This window comes from Mesoplodon bidens, assembly GCF_964165515.1.
Source record: "Mesoplodon bidens genome assembly, chromosome: 15".
Lineage (NCBI taxonomy): Eukaryota > Metazoa > Chordata > Mammalia > Artiodactyla > Ziphiidae > Mesoplodon > Mesoplodon bidens.
In genome coordinates, this window is record NC_138171.1 from 79,785,829 (window position 1) to 79,807,593 (window position 21,765).

At 36.9% G+C, this 21,765-nt stretch overlaps 1 protein-coding gene across 1 annotated transcript in view; it reads right to left on the bottom strand.

Annotated features, from left to right (window-relative positions):
• The window catches only part of SEL1L2 (SEL1L2 adaptor subunit of SYVN1 ubiquitin ligase), a gene marked incomplete at both ends in the record, with an annotated part of 91,829 nt that extends 70,292 nt beyond the window's left edge, over positions 1-21,537 (bottom strand). Inside the window, 2 exons of the mRNA XM_081255186.1 lie at positions 3,432-3,487; positions 21,480-21,537. Of these exons, the coding sequence (XP_081111312.1) occupies positions 3,432-3,487; positions 21,480-21,537 (114 nt within the window). The remainder of the gene's footprint in view (positions 1-3,431; positions 3,488-21,479) is intronic.
• Positions 21,538-21,765: the final 228 nt, after the last annotated feature.

Here is a 21,765-nt window from a genome sequence, read left to right on the forward strand (position 1 = left end):
AGCATTTGAGTAGACCCGCTAGGAATTGAACACATAGTGGCAAATAAGAAAGAAGAATTTTCTGATCTTATGGAGTTTTCATTCGTCTGTGAGAAGACAGACAATAACCAGTAAACAAGTTAGTATCATGTGTCAATACATGCTATGAAAAGACTAAAACAAGGAGATGTAAAAAAGAGTGATACGCAGGGTAAAGAGGGATTGGTGTATAGGTAATTTAGATTGGATGCCCAAGAAGCCTCATTGAAGTGGTGACTTTGTAGCCAAGAATTTAATGACAGGAAAGTAGTCCTGCCTAGATATGGGGCAGAGCATTCCAGGCAGAGGGAATAGCAAGTACCAGTGCTCTAAAGTGGAGACAAACGTGTATGTTCTAGGAACGGAAATAAGGCCCCAGTGATTGAAAGAGTGTGAGCTAAGGGGAGAATTACAAAAGAGAAAGACAGAGAGAAGTAGGGATCCTATCATGTAGGGACATGGTAAGGAGTTGACATTTTATTCAAACGACAAGAGGAAGACACTGGAGGGTTTTAAGTGACAGGCTCTCATTTACATTTTAGAAAGAAGGAATATTCTGGCTGACATGTGAAGAGAGGATTGCACAGGATTAAGGATGGGAACAAAAAGTACAGTTCAGAGACTATTGTAGTCAACCAGGTGAGGGATGATGGGACTCAGATGAGTGTAGAAGCAATAGAAATAAATTACATGGGCAGATTTAGTATATGTTTTGGAAGTAGTACAGATAGGGACTATATATAGGCTTATCTCCAAGGACAAAGCTGAAGATAACTTTTTGTTTTTTGGCTTGACAAGCTGAGTTGATGGAGATTCCAGTTACAGGGATGAAGAAGAATGGGGAGCAGGGAGGAGTTGTGGAGGAAGGAATCATTCTCACACCACCACACACATACATGTGGTAATGTCTCCAAATTGTGTGACTATATACATGGAAAACAAAAATTTTTGGTTTTTTGTCTAAGTGGGGGTAAGTGTGAATCATGTTTGCTATGGAATGGGAAGTGAGCATCATTCCCTGCAAATGGGAGATAGCTGAGAAGTTAAAGAAGAACTGGAAGGTAAGGATTCTTTGACTGTCAGACTTACTTTCCCTAGGGCTCAATAATCAAGGGCGTATCTTGCTTTCCTTAACTATCTGTGTCCCCTTTTTCCCCATCTCACATGCCCCAAAACAGTCACTGTTCCTTGGCACTGTGTAAGGTCCTAAATTCTGCTGAAAAACCTCTTTGGGAAAAGAGCACATGAAAAGTAAGAGCTTATTGAAAGCATCAGTGAGGACGAGAGCAGTGGCAAACCCAGACGAGCTCAGCACTTCCTCATTAAGTGGCCCCTGTTCGGGGGATGAGTGAGGTGCTACAGAGCTGTGACAGAGAGAGCAAAATAAGCGCTAGCAGCCCAGCCACATAAGGTCTTGAGGTAGGAGGACTTGGTCCAGCCTGTAGCCTTATGGAAGTTGGCATGACTTTTCCCGTGGAAGGAAAAAAAGGCAAATTCTCTCAGCTCCACTTAAGGTCTACAGAATCAAAAACTCTGGGGGTGAAGCCCAGCAATCTGTGTTTTAACAAGTCCTCCAGCTGATTCTGATGCATATGAAAGTTTGGGAACCCCTGCCCTAGGTCGTAGTGAAGAAGGTAGACAGCAAATTAAAATGGAATTAAAGTACACAAATAAAATATTATAAAATTTCTATCACTCATCAGACAGTGAAGATATTTACACACATAACAAAGACACATTGAAGCTGATTGTCTGGATTACGGTTTTTAACAAGGAATTTAAGTTGCAACAGATTACTCGAGCTTTCTAGGTCTTAAATAAATGTGTATATATATATATTTGGGAAAAAAAGGACTGGCACTTTTAAATTAGAAAATCTCACTGGTTTAGTAGTTTTTCTCCTTTAAAGTAAGATTTTACTTATGAGATGCTTAAATTGAAGCAAATGTATTTTTGGTAATGATCTTATTATTTTTCATTTTTCCTAGACTATATTCAGTTAAGGATATAAAATAATCTTGAAAACTTTTTCCTAACATGCTTAAGTTTTTTTTAAATAAAGCAAATATGGCAATAGCCACTTGTAAATTAAAAGAATAGCTACCTCTTACATAGAAGAAATAACTCATTCATCAGTAAAAATATTTCTTTCTCTTGGCAAAGACAACGCTAATTATTTTATATGTTATTGGGTAGGCACTGCAAATCATAAGATAACAAGGAAAGCAAGATGACCTGATGAAGCAGATGTCCTTCAGTCTCTACCTGCTCAGGGGCAAACTGAGCTTTATGCCAAGGTCACTTCTATTTCTGCAGATAACAATCCCACTGCTAATTATGGGATGTGGTAGTTATGGGGAAAAAGCTAAATTTGCAGGGGTTTAGAAAATGCTGCAATGTAGAGAGTTTTTAATTTATATAAACATTTTTTCAAAGTTTACTTCTTTAATCTGGATTTAAGATTTATTCATTAATTCAATTAACATTTATTGAGGGCCTGCTATGTGCCAGGCAGTGTTCTAGTTATTGGGGTAATAGCAGTGAACAACAGAGACAAAAACCCCTGCTCTCATGGAGTTTATATTCTAGTGGAGGGAGAGTGACAACAAACATAACAAAATATGGTATGTTACATAATGGTAATTGTGAGAGGAAAAATACAGCAAGGAAGGGAGATAGAAGGTGTTGTGATAGCGATTTTAGAGTGATTACAACTTTATAGAATGTCTAGGGGAGGACCCTCCAAAAAAGATGACATTTGAGCGAAGACTTGAAGGAGGCGAGGGAAGGGAGCCATGTGGATATCTGGGCTCAAGGATGTTACAGGCAGAAAGAACAGAAAGGTGGGCACGCATCTGGGGTTTCTGAGGAACAGCACAGAGCCCAGTGTGTCTAGAATGGTGTGTGTAAAGGAGGTGATGTCAGAGAAAAAGCAGTGGGGCCAGACCACAGAGTCTGTTAGGCAAGACATCGGCATGAGATGGTTGCAAGGAAATGACTTAACATTTACAGGATTATGCTGGTTGCTGGGTTGAGAATAGACTGAAAATGTTAAATTCTTTGAAGATGTCAGAAGACATCCTGAGGTTAATAAAGTTTAATAAGCATCTGTGACTCTATAAGCCAGACTGGTCTCTGCCCTTTTTGTCTTAGTATTTAGGACCTCAGACAGGCCATGGTGTATAGAAAGGCTCAGGCCTGATGACATTCTTATCTTCTCACAGTGGAATGAACAAATATTGGTTGAATGAATGAACAAAAAATATTGATTGAGAATGAAAAAAAAGGAACAGAAACAATAGTCAATAATTAGTTGTTTAAGAAAATCTGAGCATGCTGAGTAAACACTACTAACAGTGCCTACAGCTTACATTTTGTATTGGAAAAATATAATGATTTAGCAAAATATTTACCTGTGTGGTGACATTTCTTTCTTTTTGCTTTTTATTATGTTTTTCTGCTTCGATAGCTGCAACATACAAACATTTTTATAAAATATGAAAACATTTTCTTTTTAAAATTTCACTACAGTTTCTTGTTAAAAAACTTTGGGGATAACTTAGAATTCTAAGAATCATAATTTAAAATAATATACAGTTTAAAGTTACTAATAGTGTGTTACAAAGTAATTCCTTTACTGATAATTTTTAAAGATGTAACTTGACACCAGACATAATCTAAATACTTTAATCAAGCGTCATGAAATTGAGATAACATGAAAGAGTTCTACAAATAATGGAGCTAATTATAACAGTTGAAAACTTTCTGAGCTAGAATTTAATTAAAAAGTATCTAGGTAAATAAAAGCCATCTATTAATAGAGAATATTAAAACAGAAGAGAGAATACAGTCTTTTAAATTTTTGTAGACTCATCCATATGGCAGAGAGATACTAAAAATTAATATAGTTGAATGGTATAAATATCTGAGAAATGTAGAGTAGTATAATTATATCAGGCTTTGAAATTTAAGCAAATAATTTTCACAAGCAATTTTTAATGAATCTTTTTATGAAGAATAGACTATATATACCATATAGAATACATATGTAGTCATTGATATATTTCATTTTTGCACAGTACTTGAAATTTATTAACTTACATATTTAGAAAAATAAGAATTTGAAAACCTGATATAAAGGGGTGATACCTCATGACACGTCAACTACTTTATTAGTATTGCTCAGATTCAATTACTGAAAGATTATTTGATGCACAGCAAAAATGACCCCACATATTTCCTGAAGTAAAAAAATGCATGTATGTGATACATTCACATTTTACAGACTGAAGAACTTGACTGAAGACAAATATAGGGTAGTCAAAATTTTATATTTCCAATAGTCATGGGCTTGTACTTTAAGAGCAGGTTGTGAATTTTCTAATGTTATCTCTGATATTTTAATTATTAATTTGATATGTTTTATTCTTTCTTTCACTAATGAACTTTAGCACTTCTCCTCACAATTCTGTTTACTTCATAAGCCAGTCCTTAAAGAAACTGATCCTAGGTTGTTTGATATTTAGTCTTCTGTCAAATTAGAGAAACAGTTGGCAAATTCTAAACAAAAATCCAATAACTACATGGTGACAAATGCATTAATATAAAGCACATGAAAAATTTAACGATTATACATATTTCATACAATTATGTACATTAGGATTGCTCTTTAGCTTCAGGATGTAAAATAAATTTTACCAGAATAAAAATGTTTACTACGAATGAAACTTTCTTTATCCCAAGTTTGCAAAGTGATCATTTTGGGGCCATGTATACTCAGTATCAGAGGCAACATAGCATCATGGCCCACCATGGTCACACAGGACTGTGATCAAGTCCTAATTTTATACCTACTTCATTAATTTGTTATGCTAATCAAATTAAATAATCCATGTAAAGTATTTAGCACAGTACTTAATACATGTTCAGTATGTTTAATAAATGTTAGCTACATATATAATAAAAATAATAATATTATTATTATTGTTATATGAAGCCTACTTCTTTAAAGGACTTAAGATGCCTTCAAGATAATAGTACATGTAAATTTGTATTTTAAAAGGACTATGGTGAATAAAGCATTATTAAAGACTTAATACTCTATTAGAATTTATTAATGCTTTGCCTATAATATGACTTCTTTCTGAATTAAGGTATTTTCTTCAAAACAAATTACTTAGTCTAATTATATTTGTGTATTGGAAATCAGACAGTGTGACTGATATTACAGTCACAGTAAATGTCTACTAATTTAAAAATTCCATTATCACAACTAGAAAAAGTAAACTAGAAAAAGCAATGTGATTTGGTATATTCCCATTATTATATTCTCCAAAGTACAGAGAATAAAATTAGAGTTAGTATGCACAGAATGTACAGACACAGAATAAGAAGTAGAAAGTGTCATGTGTATTAGAATAAGAGAAGAAAATTATGGATATTAAATGGAATAAATTGTATTGTACACTGGACCAGAAAATCAAACTGTCAGTGATCAAATACTAACATGAAAATTACAGGGCTAAAAGCAGTTATCAAAGGTAGAATAAATGCAGATAAAAGAATTAGTGAAATGGGAGGAGGTACAATAATCTAACTGAACGGACAAACTATTTAATAGCTTAAAACATAAAAATAAGATAAAGGTCATTATTTATAGCAGAAGATGCACAATAAAAAAAAACCTCCTTTGAAACTCATTTTAAAAATGTGTTTCTTTCCTAAATATCAGGCTTCTAGGTTTTCACCTAGAGAAAACAAACTTTTGATTGGCTACTGGGGAAACCATTCTGCTTCAAATAGTACCTTGCACAATGCTTTCTAGTAGGTTTTTACATCAATTGAGAAACACTGGTGATTGTTGGAGACCTGTCCCACTGTTTCATCACTTCCCTCTATGTGAATATTGATATTGCCACAAATTTCAGCACTCCCTGAGAAAAACACAATCCACTGGGTGGAAGAATATATTAGACCTACTTATGTGTGATTTAAAAAACCTCCTTTATAATTTCTACTCTTGGGGTGTCTTTTATAATATACTAGATCAGTAGTATATCATCCAAATAAATAAATAAATAAATATACATACAACAGAATATACCATCAAAAAGTTTTGATATGGAGTCAGCTTTGGAAGGGGACTAAAGTTTTATTCAGCTCTAGAATTGTAGCTCTAGCTCTTATTTATTTATTTATTTATTTTTAAAAATTTTATTGGGGTATAGTTGATTTACAACATTGTGTTAGTTTCAGGTGTAGAGCAAAGTGAATCTGTTATACATATACATGTATCCACTCTTTTTTAGATTCTTTTCCCATATAGGCCATTACAGAGTACTGAGTAGAGTTCCCTGTGCTATACAGTAGGTCCTTATTAGTTATCTATTTTACATATAGTAGTGTGTGTATGTCAATCCCAATCTCCCAATTTATCCTTCCTCACCCTTCTCCCCTGGTAACCATAAGTTTATTTTCTACATCTGTAATCTAAGCTATAATTTATTATATGCCAGTTGCTTTGCATAATTTAGCTCCGGTCTCCTTAACAACCCAGCACAGAAGCTGGGTTGTTAAGGAGTAAGCACAGAATATTTGTATTTCTATTTTACTGATGAGGAAACAGACATCAAATGAGCATAAGTAACTTGTCCAAGGTCACATGGCAGAGTGGGATTCAAATGCAGGTCTGACTCCAGAGCTACCCCTCTTTCTACTCCACTGTCTCTCCAAACTTTACCAAAGGATTCACAATAGACTGAATGGCAAGCTTCTACAATGACATGCAGTCCATTGTCTTTATAAAAAATTGATTTATGCACAAAATTTTACAGGATATGTCTATTTGCCTAATGTGAAACACACCATTTTATGTACACAAGAGCTTTAATTTATTATCCCCCATTGAGAAAGAAGAATTTTGAAATAGTAAAGAAGAAACTAGCACTACAGCTCATTGCCTCGAAAAGAATTATCCATATGCCTTTTGGGGGCATGGAGTGAACCCCAACAGCTTTATAGAAAACCCACAAAATTTTTAAAAGAGTTGTGTTGAAAAAACATTACTAGCTTAGAGTAAAAGAGATTGAGATAGTTCAAAATAAGAAGACGCTTCTGGGCCTCTATCTTTCAATGAGTAGGAAGAAGGATGAGAAGGCTTCTCACCTACAAACACAGGTCATTTCTTATGCAGAAGGAAGGACAACCAAGAGGACAGAGCCAGGAGCTGAGAGGTTGTTGCCCAGAACCCAGGAGAACAAAAGATTAGGAATATACTCCAATCAAGCAACACTGCCTACTCCTGGAGTATAGAAACCTGACAACACGCACCTGGCTGGATTTCCAAATTGTCATGGGCCAGTGGCTGTTGTACATTTCCCCCTTCCCCTTTTTTGAACATCAGTGTCTACTGCAGTGTGGTTTTTCTACCTCTCCAGTGTACATTGGGTACCTGAGGTAATGGGAGGGTAACTTGCCTTTTTAGTTCATAGGTGTCTGAATCTAAAAACTGCACCCAAGGAGCCTCATTGACATATTGACCTGATGCAGATTATGAGATCATGGATTTTGAGCCTGATGCTATAATTGGATGAGATTTGGACAATTTTGGAAGGGGGAGAATCCCATGAGAGAGACGTGAATCATTGAGGTCTAAGGTTAGACTGCTGTAGATTGTCACAATAACAGTCCCCAGTGAATCACCGTTACCCACGTTGATACCCCTTTACAGTGTGACTTTGCCCAATCCTCCCATCAAGAGATGGAGATTATTTTCCCTACTCTTTGAATGGGTTGTCCTTGTGACTTGCTTTGGCCAAAAGAAATGTGGCAGATGACATTGTTTAACTTCCAAGGGTAGTGCTTGGACCTTTAAGCCTCTTTTACCCTCTTGGAAAAATGCCTTGAGATTATCATGCCAGGAGTAATAGATCATATGGAGAGAGAGACCCCGCTGACCACCAGCTGAGTGAAGCTGCATGAGTGATCCCAGGTGAGACCAGCAGAAAAATCACCTAGTCAACCCCAAAGAGAATTATGACAAATAATAAAACATTGTTTCAAACCTCTAAGTTTGGGATGTTTGTTATGCAGCAACTGATAACTGAAATAAGCCTGTTTCTTCAGCCTACGAGGACTCCTTGGATAGAATTCTCAATTCTCAGAAGCCACATTAGACCAATAAATGATGCCAAAATAAATCGTATATAATATATTCATAGCATTGAGAAAACGATTAGAAAAAAATAATATCCCCCAATATTGCCTTGATCACAGTTCTTTTCAGATCCACTTTCTCATGAAAGGCTTGATATACATTAACTCCTGGCTTTACCATGAATTCCCCCAATGTTGCTCACCTCCTTTCCTTCCAGGACATGGTTTATCTTCCTTTAAATGAACATTGGGACACCAGTTAATGTGACTGTTCTTTTACTGACTGAAGTTATAAAAAAAACACTTCTGTATTTTATGGGGGATCTGCCTGGGGAGTTAAAGCCAAATAAAATTTGATTCTTTGTTCACACAACACTGACAGATGAAACTAACTGACAGAAGTATTTTATTGATTCTCCTGTCCTAGTTCTCTAAAATGGTGCTTTGTGCCTCACTTAGATCTTCACCTGATTCATTTGGTATAAAAATATTAACCATTGGTTCCTTTCCAAACTTTCTTTTAGATTCTGTGTAGTACACTGGTTTCTGTAACTTTACACTATCCTGGATATCGTTCATCCTTTCAAACCCCTATTCTAGAGTTCCTCTTTGGTTTTATATCCACTAATGACTGTGTATTTCTTAATGCTTAGTCCTCACCTTTTCTCTCTGGCATGATCTAAGAGCTGAGTGGGGTCAGCAAAGACTTTGAAGTGGACAGATGGTGAGTGCAGGAGGTCAGGAGCTAGGAAACAATAAGGTACTGATTCTGGGACAGGCGGCCACTTAAGAAGTAAAACCCTGGGAATCAAACTGTGATGGCTGGAAAGTAGGAAAACACAGGTAACAGGAGAATCCAGAGAAGGAATCCAGGCTGGCAGAGGTGAGACAAGTGATGAGAGACAATCTGGCAACAAGGACAGTTCCAAAACCTAGGACTAAAATCATGGGAGCAGGCCAGGGTGGGAACAGAAGTGTAGATGAATGAGAAATGAGTAAACAAGTGTGGAAATGTAGGAGTTAGAAGAGTGAGGGCTGGTACCTACAAAGGTCCAGAGAAAATTCTGCCAAAGGGATTTTTGTCGGGGTGAGTATTTGGTTCCCTGTGGAAAGCACAGCATAAATCAGACCCTCATCATTTCGTGCCTGCATTCTTATAACAGCTTCCTAATGGATTTAATCATGATTATTCTAATTTTAATCTAACTTACATCTGCCCTCAGAATAATTTTCCCCAAGTACTGTTTCCAGCAAGGCATACATCTGCTTAGAAACCCACAAGTCTTATTGTACAAAGACTAACTTCCTATTTTGACTTCCAGTTTCCTCCATAATCAGGTTTAACTTCACATTCAAAACTATTTTTCAAATCCTGTTTGAAACCTCTCTGTTCTATTTTCCTGATCTGTCTATTCTTCTGCCAATACTCCAATTAATGCAAATTTATAATTGCGTATTTTACAATCCGGTTGGGCAAGAACCTCTCTGTGCAGATACACACACACACACACACACACACACACAAAACACACCCTCATCGGTCCTCTTTTAAAAACTTATCTTGGGAATTCTAGCATAATTTCTTTTCTATATAAATTCTAGAATAAGTTTGCCAGATTCATTTAAAAATGTGTTGATCTTTTCATTGGGATTGCTTTGGATTTACATGTTAATTTACAAAGACCTGCCATATTTACAATATTGAGATCCATTCAGGTTTATAGCCTTAATTTATTTCGATTTTTCTCTTTAATGGTCTTCAGAAAAATTTCATTTTTATTACTCATGTATGTCTTGTTTCACTTTAATTAAATTGATTCCTAGCTATTTTATAATTTCTGTCACTACTGTGAAAGGAATTTTTTTAATGAATTTGTGATTGTTATATTTTTAAAAATTAAAATGAACATTTATTTAGAGTAATCATAAGTCTTAAAGATTTCTTTGCTTACCATTGATTTTTGGTGTTCCTCCTGAATTTGTGTTTTATTTTGCTGCAGCATATCTTCAAGTCAATATTTCAGCTAAAATTTGTGGATGGTAAATTTTCTGAATCCACTCTTGTCTGTAAATACCTTATTTGGCCATTACACTTGTCTGATAGTTTGTCAGATTATAAAATTCTAGATTCAAAATCATTTTACCTCAATACTAAGAAAATATTTCTCCAGTATCTTTTTGTACCCAATGTTGCTAATGAATTTGAAGTCAACATGGTGCTTTTTTTCCTTATAAATAATGTATTTTTTCCTTTTAGAAGCCTTTAGGATTTTCTGATTATCCATGAAGTATTAAGATTTTGCCATTATTTTCTAGGAGTGGGTCTTTTCTCAGTCTTCTTGCTTGGCCCTCAGTAGCACTTAATCTAAAAATCTGAGTCGTTTTTCAGATCTGGGGAATTTTATTTGATTTCTTTATTTCTTTTTCTAAGTGCTTCAATTTTCTCTTTCTGGAAATCCTATTATGTGGATTTGTAACTTTTGGGTGGATCCTCCAAGGCCTTTAACCTTTATTTTATACATGTCATCTCTCTGTCCATTTGCATTGTGATCTAAGATAATTTCTCAGTTTGATCTTTGAGCCTCCAGGTTGCTCTTCAATTTTGCTATTTACCCTTGAGGCTTTTTTTTTTTTTTAACCATTATTTATTTCATTTCCAAAATAGCTCATCTTTTAGACCTGCTCTTGTTTCAAGGATACAGTAACCTCTCTAAATACATCTTATGACAATCATTTTATGTTTTAGTCTTCAACCATTTGTTCTACTTGTTCTATTTCCTCAGGTGTTATCAGGATGTGTGTGTGTGTATGTGTGTGTGTGTGTGTGTGTACACTGATGCTTTTCTCTCATGGTGTTAGTTTTTCTCAAATGTTTGGTGATTCTTGATTGTATTCATGTTGGACTTGGATTTTCCCTCTTAACCTGTCTGTGAATGCTATAACAATTACCTCAGCTTGCCACTAGTAACGGAGTGTTGTAGGATATGCTATCAGGATGTGACAGGAGCTAGTCTTCTGGAATACAGGCTGCTTGAGTATCACTAGCCATTTGCAGCTGTATCCTACATCTCTGGCCCAAATGCCCACCCCAAAATGCCCCCGATTCATGGTGCTTTGTCTCCTGTGTGCTTAGTTATTTTTATTATGTACTGAAAACCTTATCTGAGTGGGTTCTTTGAGACCTACAATGAAGTTGCCTTCCTGTGGGGAGAACATGAGTTTGCTTTTGCCAAGTGCCTAGGGCACTACGGTACAGGACCATATTAGATCTAGTTCTAGGCTCAGGATACCTGGGATTACCAAGGCTGTAAATCGACAGGAGGGCTGGCCTGAGACCATAACTTCTCAGAAATGTAATTTTTCCTTTTCCTTTTCTCCCTGCTCTGCTAAGTGTCAAGTTGTCTGCAGATCCCTGGACTTTGGAAGGGGTGTATTTACTTCTGGTCTGTCTTTATCCTATGAGTATAGCACTTTATGGACTTCGGTTAATGTTGAAAAAGTTTCTTATTAGATGCCTCACCTTTAACAGGTCTTGAGGACTACAGTTCCGTCCTTCTTGCTTTGCGAGGCCACTAAAACCAAAGCCCAAGTTTATCTGGTTCAGGGCAAAAGCTGTTTTGATATTCAGGTACAGGGCTGGGACCAGGGTAAGGCAAGTCCAGGCCCTGCTCAGGTGCTCTGTGTTTACTTCTCTGCATTCCAGCAATTCCATAGATTTTTTTGTTGGTAGTCCTTTACTAACTTCTCAACTCTTTGATAAATTTAAGACTTTTGTATATTTTTGTGTCATATGTTTTCAGTGGGAAGGTTGGTCCAAATAACCTAGTCACCTAGCCTTTTGTTACCAGAAATCAAAGTGCTGACTTTCCCTTTGTATCTGGTGGTAGTGCCATGTAGTGATGAGGGGAGTAGGGGTCAGAACTGCTAGGCTGCTCCTAATGTTGTTTTCAACCAACAACCCTTTCTTTTTGCCCTGGGGCTCCTTCCCTTTTTCCTGAACCCACTTGTACGTTTTTTTCTAGCCATATTCTCTTTTGTACATTTTTGGGCAAAAGTTTCTTCTTTCAATCCATTTCTATCTCTTGTCTTTTAGGTGTTCCTAATTCCTTTTTCATCAAAGGCACTTGTTTTTCAGAGCTGATGAGTTGGGTTTTTTTTTGTTTTTAACTCTTCTATGAGGGAAGCTGCAGGGTATACATTACAGTACTTTTTCCAATCTGGGAATATTTCTTCAATCCCATGTAACCTTGGCTCCAAGTCTGTGGGGCAGGCTTAAAGAAGACTTAAAAGAAACCAGTTTTTCTTGCCTACCATATCTCATTGGCAATAAACTATATAAATAAAATTAGATGGCTACTGTAAAAAAATTGCAGATGGCAGTAAAATTACAAAGTCAACAAAAAACTGAGAAAATGCCACTGTTGGAGTTTATATAATCATCACACTGCCGAAACAACTGGTTGAAAAGTAAATAATGCAGATCAATCACCTAGCTGTTTGTTCTATACAGAAACAAACATATGTATACTACATTTTAAAACATTTGGAAGATTGATTGCATTTTTATTTCTCATCTGGCTGTTTGGTAGTATGTAGAAATAGCCTGAGGCAAGAAAATATGATAATAAGGCAAATACTCTCAGAAGTCTACTTTGAAGAATACAGACTTAGCATAGCAAACAGGTGATAGGGAGTAAAAACCAAAAAACAAAACTTGGTTCCTATTAGAGGATTCAGGTTTTACTAAACTCTATATTTCAGAGTTTTGAAAATGTGTAAATTTAGAATAATAAAAATACTTACATGACTTACTCCACAGGTTTTGGGAATGTATTTTACAAATTTCAAAGTATTACACAGATGTTAGTTATTCTATTTTACAAGTGTTAACTGAGCATCTATTATGTGCCAAGTTCTGCAAGGTGCTATAGGAAATACTAAAGGTAAGTAAAACACAATCTCTGCATTCAGGTAGTTGACAATATAGTGAGAAGGGTTAAAAACTAACTCAGTTGGGAAACTGTGATGCATAAGAAAGTAAAGGCACAATGTGCTATGAGAAAGGGCTTGGGAAAGCTGTTTTTGGAGGAGTAGAACTTGAAAGGGACTTTAAAAGATTAGTAGGATGTTATGCTGTGGATCTATGGTGGTGATGGGGAAGAAGATGGAATGACAGTCCATTCCTGCAGACTGTCCGTCTGTAGAACAGACTGAGAAAGATGTGGAAGTGAGAGAGGTATACTGAGTAGCTCATAGTTTGAATTGGTTGAAATAAAGGAAGTTCAGATCTAACTGCATAGGATTTTGACTGCTGGACAAGATGTTGGAACTTTATTCTGTATAAAGTAGGTGCTTGAAACAGGGAAAATCATGATCAAATCTGGGGTTTAGGAATATTATTTCCCACAGTACTGTATTATGAATAAGAGAGGGGAAAGTTAGAAGTGCAGTAATATAAATAAAAAATACAAAAATAAGACTATAAATTGAGATGGTGAAAATGTATAGATGGGAGAAGCACTGTGGAACTGACAGGATTTGGTGATGGAATAAAGGAATGAATAATCATAAAGGATTAGGAGATTGTGGCTCCAGAACTGGCCTTGCAAAATAACCCTTGGGAATTAATTTCACCACTCTGGGCACCACTCCTATCATCTGTAAAAACATTGAATTAGATGATAATTAGTGCATTATTAACTGTATGATCATATAATTTGGAGGTTTTACACTTGAGAACCAAGGGAGCTGGGAGGGATGTTGATGTCATTAAGAAGAGAAGAAACACAGGAGAGGAACTTTTTCTTTTTTTTTGGCTGCGCTCTGGGGAATGCAGGATCTTAGTTCCCCGGCTAGGGATCGAACCTGTGCCCCCTGCAGTGGAAGCCCGGAGTCTTAACCACTGGACCGCCAGGGAAGTCCGAGAGGAACTAACTCTGAGAAGAAATGTTGAATTTAAGATGTTCGTAGACCATACATTGTTCATGACCATCATGCAGCTGATACATAGGCCTGGAGATTCAGAGGAAGGTCTAGGGTGTAAATACACAGGTAAATGAAGCTGTGGGGCTTGGGAGAGAGCACCAGAAGCATAGAATATGAAGAGCAAGAGAGCTAAGCACTGAACTTTGGGCATAGCATTTAAAGGGAGGGTTGAGGAAAACAAGCCAGTGAAAGAGCCTAAGAAGATTCTACACAGGTAGAGGGGAAAGCATATAGTGTCAAATGCTGCTGAGAGGTTAAGTAGTAAGAACAGTAAGAGCCACTGGATTGGTAATCATTGGCTATTGGTGTTCTTTAAGAAAGCAGTCTCAATAGATGGGGAGTAGATCTTAGAATCAGTTAGGAGCAAGTAGAGGGCTATTACTGGCAGAGAGAATTCTTGGGGTAGTTATGTGATAAGAGAGATATGTGAGTCTTTTCATGGAGAAAATGGAGTAGAAGTGGATTATGAGTCTCTGCATGGAGAAAATGGAGTAGAATTGGGAAGAGTGATTTCTGGTATGACAAAAGGACATGGCAGAAGAGGTTAGTTCCTCAAAGCTGACTGAGCAACCAGAAATAAAGCTGATGCAAGGGCATTCATGGGTTCAGCAGGGGCGTCTATTCTCCCAGAGATCTCCAGGTTGAGGGCTGCCCTCTCCCCACTGACTGCTGTCCTACTGGATGATTCCAAAGAGTAACAGTAATTGGTTAATATAGAAACCTTTCAGGTGAATCTAGGATATGAATACAAGGAAAAGCTTTACATATTTCGGGACAATTCACAAAGGAGAAATGAGCTTCCTTACTGATCCCTAACATAACACAGAAATCAAACTTCTCTCTAGTAGTCAATGGTCCCACCATGACACACCTGCTCCCTCCTGCTTCTCTGCAAGGAAAGATGCTCCAGGTACTGGCAATTTATTCTTTCCCTGTTTAGAGGCATAATATAAAGAACTGAGGGACTTCCCTGGTGGTGCAGTGGTTAAGAATCTGCCTGCCAATGCAGGGGACATGGGTTTGATCCCTGGTCCGGGAAGATCCCACATGCTGCAGAGCAACAAAGCCCGTGCACCACAACTATTGAGCCTATGCTCTAGAACCCGTGTGCCACAACTACTGAAGCCTGTGCGGTTAGAGCCCATGTTCTGCAACAAGAGAAGCCACTGCGATGAGAAGCCCATGCACCACAATGAAGAGTAGCCCCTGCTTGCCGCAACTAGAGAAAGCCCCCGCGCAACAATGAAGACCCAATGCAGCCAAACAATAAATAAATAAAATTAACTGAAAAAAAAGAACTACTCTATTAAAAAAACAAACAAAACTGAAAGGAAGCAAAGGTAATTTAAAATTCTTGGATTTCAAAAGTTATTCAAAATAGAACTGGTAATGGAAGTACATTTCTGAAGCGGTAAGACATTGCCTGCTTGTACTGCTTAGGCCCAGAATCAACTGCAACACGTCTAGGACTTGGCCTTTATGTGGCTTCTCTCTGGACCCTCCAGGAATATAGATGTGATTGCTAGGCAATTGTTTTCTGACCACCGATTAGTGTGAGATAGATGAGCTACTTGCCTTTTTCAACTGAGGAAGAGGGTTGCTGGGTGGGTGACTATCAGTTGTTATGAACTTTCTATTTAGTTTGTATTTTAATTTTACTTTATTTTATTTTTTTCTAATTGCAGAATTTGTATGACAGTGAGAAATTACTCCTGAAAAGAGACACAGGATAGAGAAACCTTGAATCCTGGACAATCTAGAGCTGGAACTTCTGGCAATGTCTTTTTTCTGCCTCAGTTACATACCTTATACTACCTTAAATCAGCAGCTGGATGGATAGGGTGGATACAGAAAAAACATGCTATTAGTTTTATTTCCATTTTGTAAGCTACATTTTGGGATAGATTGCTCATTCTTTCCATAAGCATCAACTACTTTTTTCCTGAGGATTTACTAAAAGGGAAAAATGTTGGTAACTATTTTAGAACTTTCCCAAGGTGAATGCAGAGTCAGGGAAAATCACATAGTTATGGCATCATCCCTCTTTCAATATTTTTACAGAGGTGAAATCAAAGTATATTGAGCATCAAACAAAAAATGCATAAAAAGGCAATATGCAAGCTTGCAAGGTACATGTGAGTGAAAAAGGACAGACCTGTTTTGCCTTGAGAAGTAGGGGTAGAGAAGTAGGAAGAGAAAAAATAGTGGGGTTAAGGGCTGATTTTATGTATGAACCTTAGATGTGTTAGTACTAGCTTGTAAAGCAAATGTCTTCTCCCCAACTAACTACTTCCTTGGGTCCCTGTACACCTGCAATCAGTAAATGATCTGTTGAAAATGCATCTGACCCTGGCAGCGTGTCCTAATCCAGGAAGAGCTCTGTACTCATCATTACTGTCTCTACTTTCTCTCCTCCTGTTCACTCCCACCAACTGAAATCAAATTTTGTCCCTGCTTCTCTGATAAAACTGTCTTGGCAATGTGGATTCTCCAGCTATTAAATCCAATGCTCACTTGTTGGCTCTTACCTCTTTTCCCTACTCTCTCCGGCATTTGGCACTATTGGCTGTTGCCATTTTCATGGCACGCTCTCACTCTGGACTCTTATGACACTATTCTCTTTAGTCTTGTTTTCCATCTACTCCTCAGTCCCCACTGCTGTTGCTATAGTTTAAGTCCTCATTGTTCCTTGTTTGGGCCATTCAGTAGTCTGCTACTGTTTACATTGTCACCAGAGTTGTACAGCTAGAATCCATCCACCTCCCAACTGCCAAAGTCATTTTTAAAAAGCATAATTCTATTCATGTTCTTCAATGGGTAAACCCTTAAATGACTCCCCATTGGTCACAGGATCAAGCCCAAACTTCAAAGCCTATCACAGTCTTTGCCTACCTCTCCCACCATCAATTGCTGTGTTCCATCTTATATCCCAAACCATAGCAAACTGACATACTTATTTATAGACCATGCTCTTTTATTCCTCTGTGTCTTTGTTCCCTTTACCTGGTCTGAAATGTTCTCGTTCTCTTTTGCCTGCTTAGTGAACACTCACTAATCTTTCAAGATTCAGTTTATGTCCTTTCTTTTATAAAGCCCTCTGACTGCTCCGCACACTAGTAGAATTGGCTTCCCCGATTTGTGCCCTACAGTATCTTATAAATGCCTCTATTTTAATATCTACAACACTTTACAATTTATTCCCCATTTACTTGTTTTTTTGTTCTAGACTCTAAGCTACGCAAGGATAAGGACTGTGTCTTAGATATTCTTCCCATACTCCTGGCACGTAACTTTATAAATATTATTTTTCTCCCTATAAGTCAATGGCTTTTAGGATATTCAGAGATTTGTGCAACCATCACCTTAATTTTAGAACATTTTCATTACCCCAAAGTAATCCCTTAGCCATAATCTCCTCAAATCCCCTACACCTCCCAGCTCTAGGTAACTAGCAAACTACTTTCTGTCTCTGTGGACTTGCCTATGCTGGACACTTCATCTCTATGAAATCACACAATATGTGGCCTTTTATGTCTAGTTTCTTTTGCTTAGCATAATATTTTCAATGATCATCCATATTGTACCTCATTTATTTTTTTGCTGAATAATATTCCATTGCATGGATATAACAAAGTTTATTTATTATTCATCAGCTGGTGAACATTAGTTTTTTCCCACTTTTTGGCTACTATGAATAATGCTGCCATTTGTGTACAAGTTTTTGCATGGGAATGTTTTCAGTTCCCTTGGATATATACCTAGGGTGTAATTTCTGGATCATATGGCAATTCTATGTTTAATCTTTTGAGGAACTTCAGTGCTGCTTTCCAAAGCATTGTACCATTTAAAAAATTGAGGTGAAGTTCATAACATATAAGTAACCATTTTAAAGTGTACAATTAAGTGACTGTTAGTGCATTCACAACCACCATCTCGTTTTAGTTTCAGAATTTTTTCTTGGGTCTTCCTTGGTGATGCAGTGGTTAAGAATCCCCCAGCCAATGCAGGGGAACATGAGTTGGATCCCTGGTCCGGGAAGATCCCACATGCTGTGGAGCAACTACTGCAAGCCACAACTATTGAGCCCAAGTACCACAACTACTGAAGCCCATGCGAACCTAGAACCCGTGCTCTGCAACAAGAGAAGCCATTGCAATGAGAAGCCCGTGCACGGCAACGAAGAGTAGCCTTCACTCACCACAACTAGAGAAAGCCCGCACGCAGCAATGAAGACCCAACGCAGCCAAAAATAAAAAATAAAAAACAAACAAAAAAACCCTTTTTCTTTAACCCAGAAATTCACTCTATATTCATTAAATAACTCCCCATTATCTCTTCCCCCATCCACTGGGAACCACTAATCTGTTTTCTGTCTCTATGGATTTGCCTATTCTGGATATTTCACATATATTTCATATAATAAAAATCATATAATATGTGGCCTTTTGTATCTGGCTTCTTTCACATATCGTAACATTTTTGAGGTTTATCCAACTTGTAGTATGTTCCAGTACTTCATTCCTTTTCATGGTTGAATTCCATAGTATGTATACACCACAATTTGTTTATCGACTCATCCATTATTTAGGTTGTTTCCACCTTTTAAATATAATAAATAATGTTTTTATAAACATTTTGTATACAAATTTTCAGTGTGGACATATGCTTTCATTTCTCTTGGGTGTGTTCCTAGTGGTGGAATTGATGGGTCATATGGTAATTCTAAATTTAACTTTTTGAGGAACTGCCAAACTGTTTTCCACAGTGGCAGTACCATTTTACATTCCCACTAGCAATGTGTGAACGTTCCTATTTCTCTGCATTATTGTCAAATCTTGTTATTTTCCTTTTTTGTTTTTTATTATAGGCATCCTAATAGATAATATGTAATATAACATTGTGGTTTTGATTTGCATTTTCTTAATGACCAATGATGTTGAATGTCTTTTCATGCATTTGATGGTCATTTGTATATCTCCTATGGAAGAGCATCTATGCAATTCCTTTGCCCATTTAAAAGTTGGGTTTTTGGTCATTTTTTTCATGAGTTCTAAGAGTTATTAATATATCCTGAATACTAAACCTTTATTGAATGTATGATTTGCAAACATTTTCTCCCATTCTGTGGGTTTTCTTTTCAGTTTCTTGATGATGTTCTTTGAAGCATAGAAGTGCTTAATCTTGATGACATCCAGTTTGGTTTTTTTTTTTTTTTTTTCTGTACGTGGGCCTCTCACTGCTGTGGCCTCTCCCGCTGCGCAGCACAGGCTCCGGATGTGCAGGCTCAGCGGCCATGGCTCACGAGCCCAGCCGCTCCGTGGCACGTGGGACCCTCCCGAACCAGGGCATGAACCTGTGTCCCCTGCACCGGCAGGCGGACTCCCAACCACTGCGCTACCAGGCAAGCCCCAGTTTGTTTGTTTTTTTTTGCTTGTGCTTTTGGTGGCATATCTAAGAAATCATTGCCTAATCTAGGATCACAAAGATTTGTCTATGTTTTCTTCTAAGAGTTTTAAAGATTTAGCTATTATATTTAGGTCTTTGACACATTTTGAATTAGTTTCTATATACAGCATCTGGTAGGTGTCCAACTAGTATGAGATAGGTGGCTTTCCAGATGCCCTCACCATATGTTGAAGAATTATTATTCCCCTTTCCCATTAACTCAATATTTTGGCATCCTTGCCAAAAATCTATTGACAATAAATGTGAGGATTTATTTCTGAACTTTCAATGACATTTTATTGATCTATATGTCTATCCTCATGCCAGTACCACACTGTCTTGATTACTGTAGTTCTGTAGTAAGTTTTGAAATTGAGAAGTGTGAGTCCTCTAACTTTATTCTTTTTTTTAAAGAAGAACATTCATTTCCATATTAATTTTCAGATTGTTTTATTAATTTCTACAAAGAAGTAAGCTGGGATTTTGACAAGGATTATATTGAATCTGTAGATCAAATTGGAGAGTATTACCATCTTAACAATATTAAATTTTCCAATCCATGAACATGGGAAGTATTTTCATTTATTGAAGTTTTCTTTAATTTCTTTCAACAATTTTTGCAGTTTCAGAGTATAAGCTCTGCACTTTTTTGTTAAATTTATTTCTAAGCACTTTATCTATTTTGATGCTATTGTAAATGAAATTGTTGATTTCATTTTTGGTTTGTTTACTGTGATGGTATAGAAATAGGATCAATTTTTGTCTGTTACTATTTTATCCTGCAACCCTGCTGAACTCATTCATCAGTTCTAATAGTTTTTTAGTGGATACCTTAGGACTTTTCTGTGTATAAGATCATGTCTTTGGTAAATACACATAGGTTTACTTCTCCCTTCCCAATCTTTATTTCTTTTTCTTATCTAATTGCCTTGGCTAGAACCTCCAGTACAATGTTGAATAGGAATGGCAAGAGTAGACATCCTTGTCTTGTTCCTGATCTTAGATGGACCATACGGGGAAAGCACTCAGTCTTTCACCATTAAATATATTAGGTGCCAGTTTTTTGAGGATGCCCTTTATTACGTTAACAAGTTCCCTTCTATTCCTAGTTTGTTGAGTGTTTTTATACAAAAGGGAAGTTGACTTGTCAAGTGCTCTTCCTGCATCAATTGAGATGACCATGTGGTCTTTGTCATTTGTTCTATTGATGTGGTGCATTACATTAACTTTCAGATGTTATACCAACCTTGCATTCCTGGGTTAAATGCAAATACATATTCCTTAAATTGAAATCATGATGAGCAAATTATCTGAGGATTGGGTAAAAATTAACTCATTAAACGGCCAGAGAAACAAGACTGGAAAATAATTTCCATTTTAAGATAGTAATTAGTTAGGAATCATGGAAACTTTGAAAGTAGAATTGCTATTGTGGAAAGATTATAAGAGACTATAAGAATATAAATGAAAGCACTTTACCACTCTTTGAGTTCTATACTTTTCATTTAAAGTTCTAGAACTAGATCTTCATGATATTCTAGATTTAACAAAACTTAACCAGTCTCAAATATCCCTACTCCATAAAAGTTACTGTAAGCCTTTTCTCATAGATTTGCTCAATCTCCCACACCCCACTCCTTTCTCTCTCTCTCTCTCTCTCTCTCTCACACACACACACACACACACACACACATCCTTCCCATGTATTGTCCTAAATGAGAGTATCATTACTATTTATCCTAATTGAATATTTTAAAGTAGTTATCCAAAAGTAGTGTTAATTAGGAATATTGTGAAGTTACATATGATTTTCTAATCAGCTTCCACCCTTAGCGCTAAAACCCCTCACAGAGAACCACAAGGACAGAAAAACTTACGTTTAATTGTGATCCCAAGAATTATCAATATCTCTATTAGCAGGGACAAGGGCTTCATTTTCTCCTAAGCAGCTCCTTCTTACTGTAACGCAGGTAGAACTAGGCGGCTGGCCCACAAGCTTCCTCTTTTTACGTCTGTAGGTGTCAGGACTTGGTTGCTAAGCAACAATTTCTTTACTCTTGGGCCAATGAGCTGCCAGGAAGTTCCTTTCAACAGGGAATGAAGGCAGCTGATGGACAGAGCAGGCTGTGGGGAAGGAACCATATCTAGTTAGTTACTTCTCCC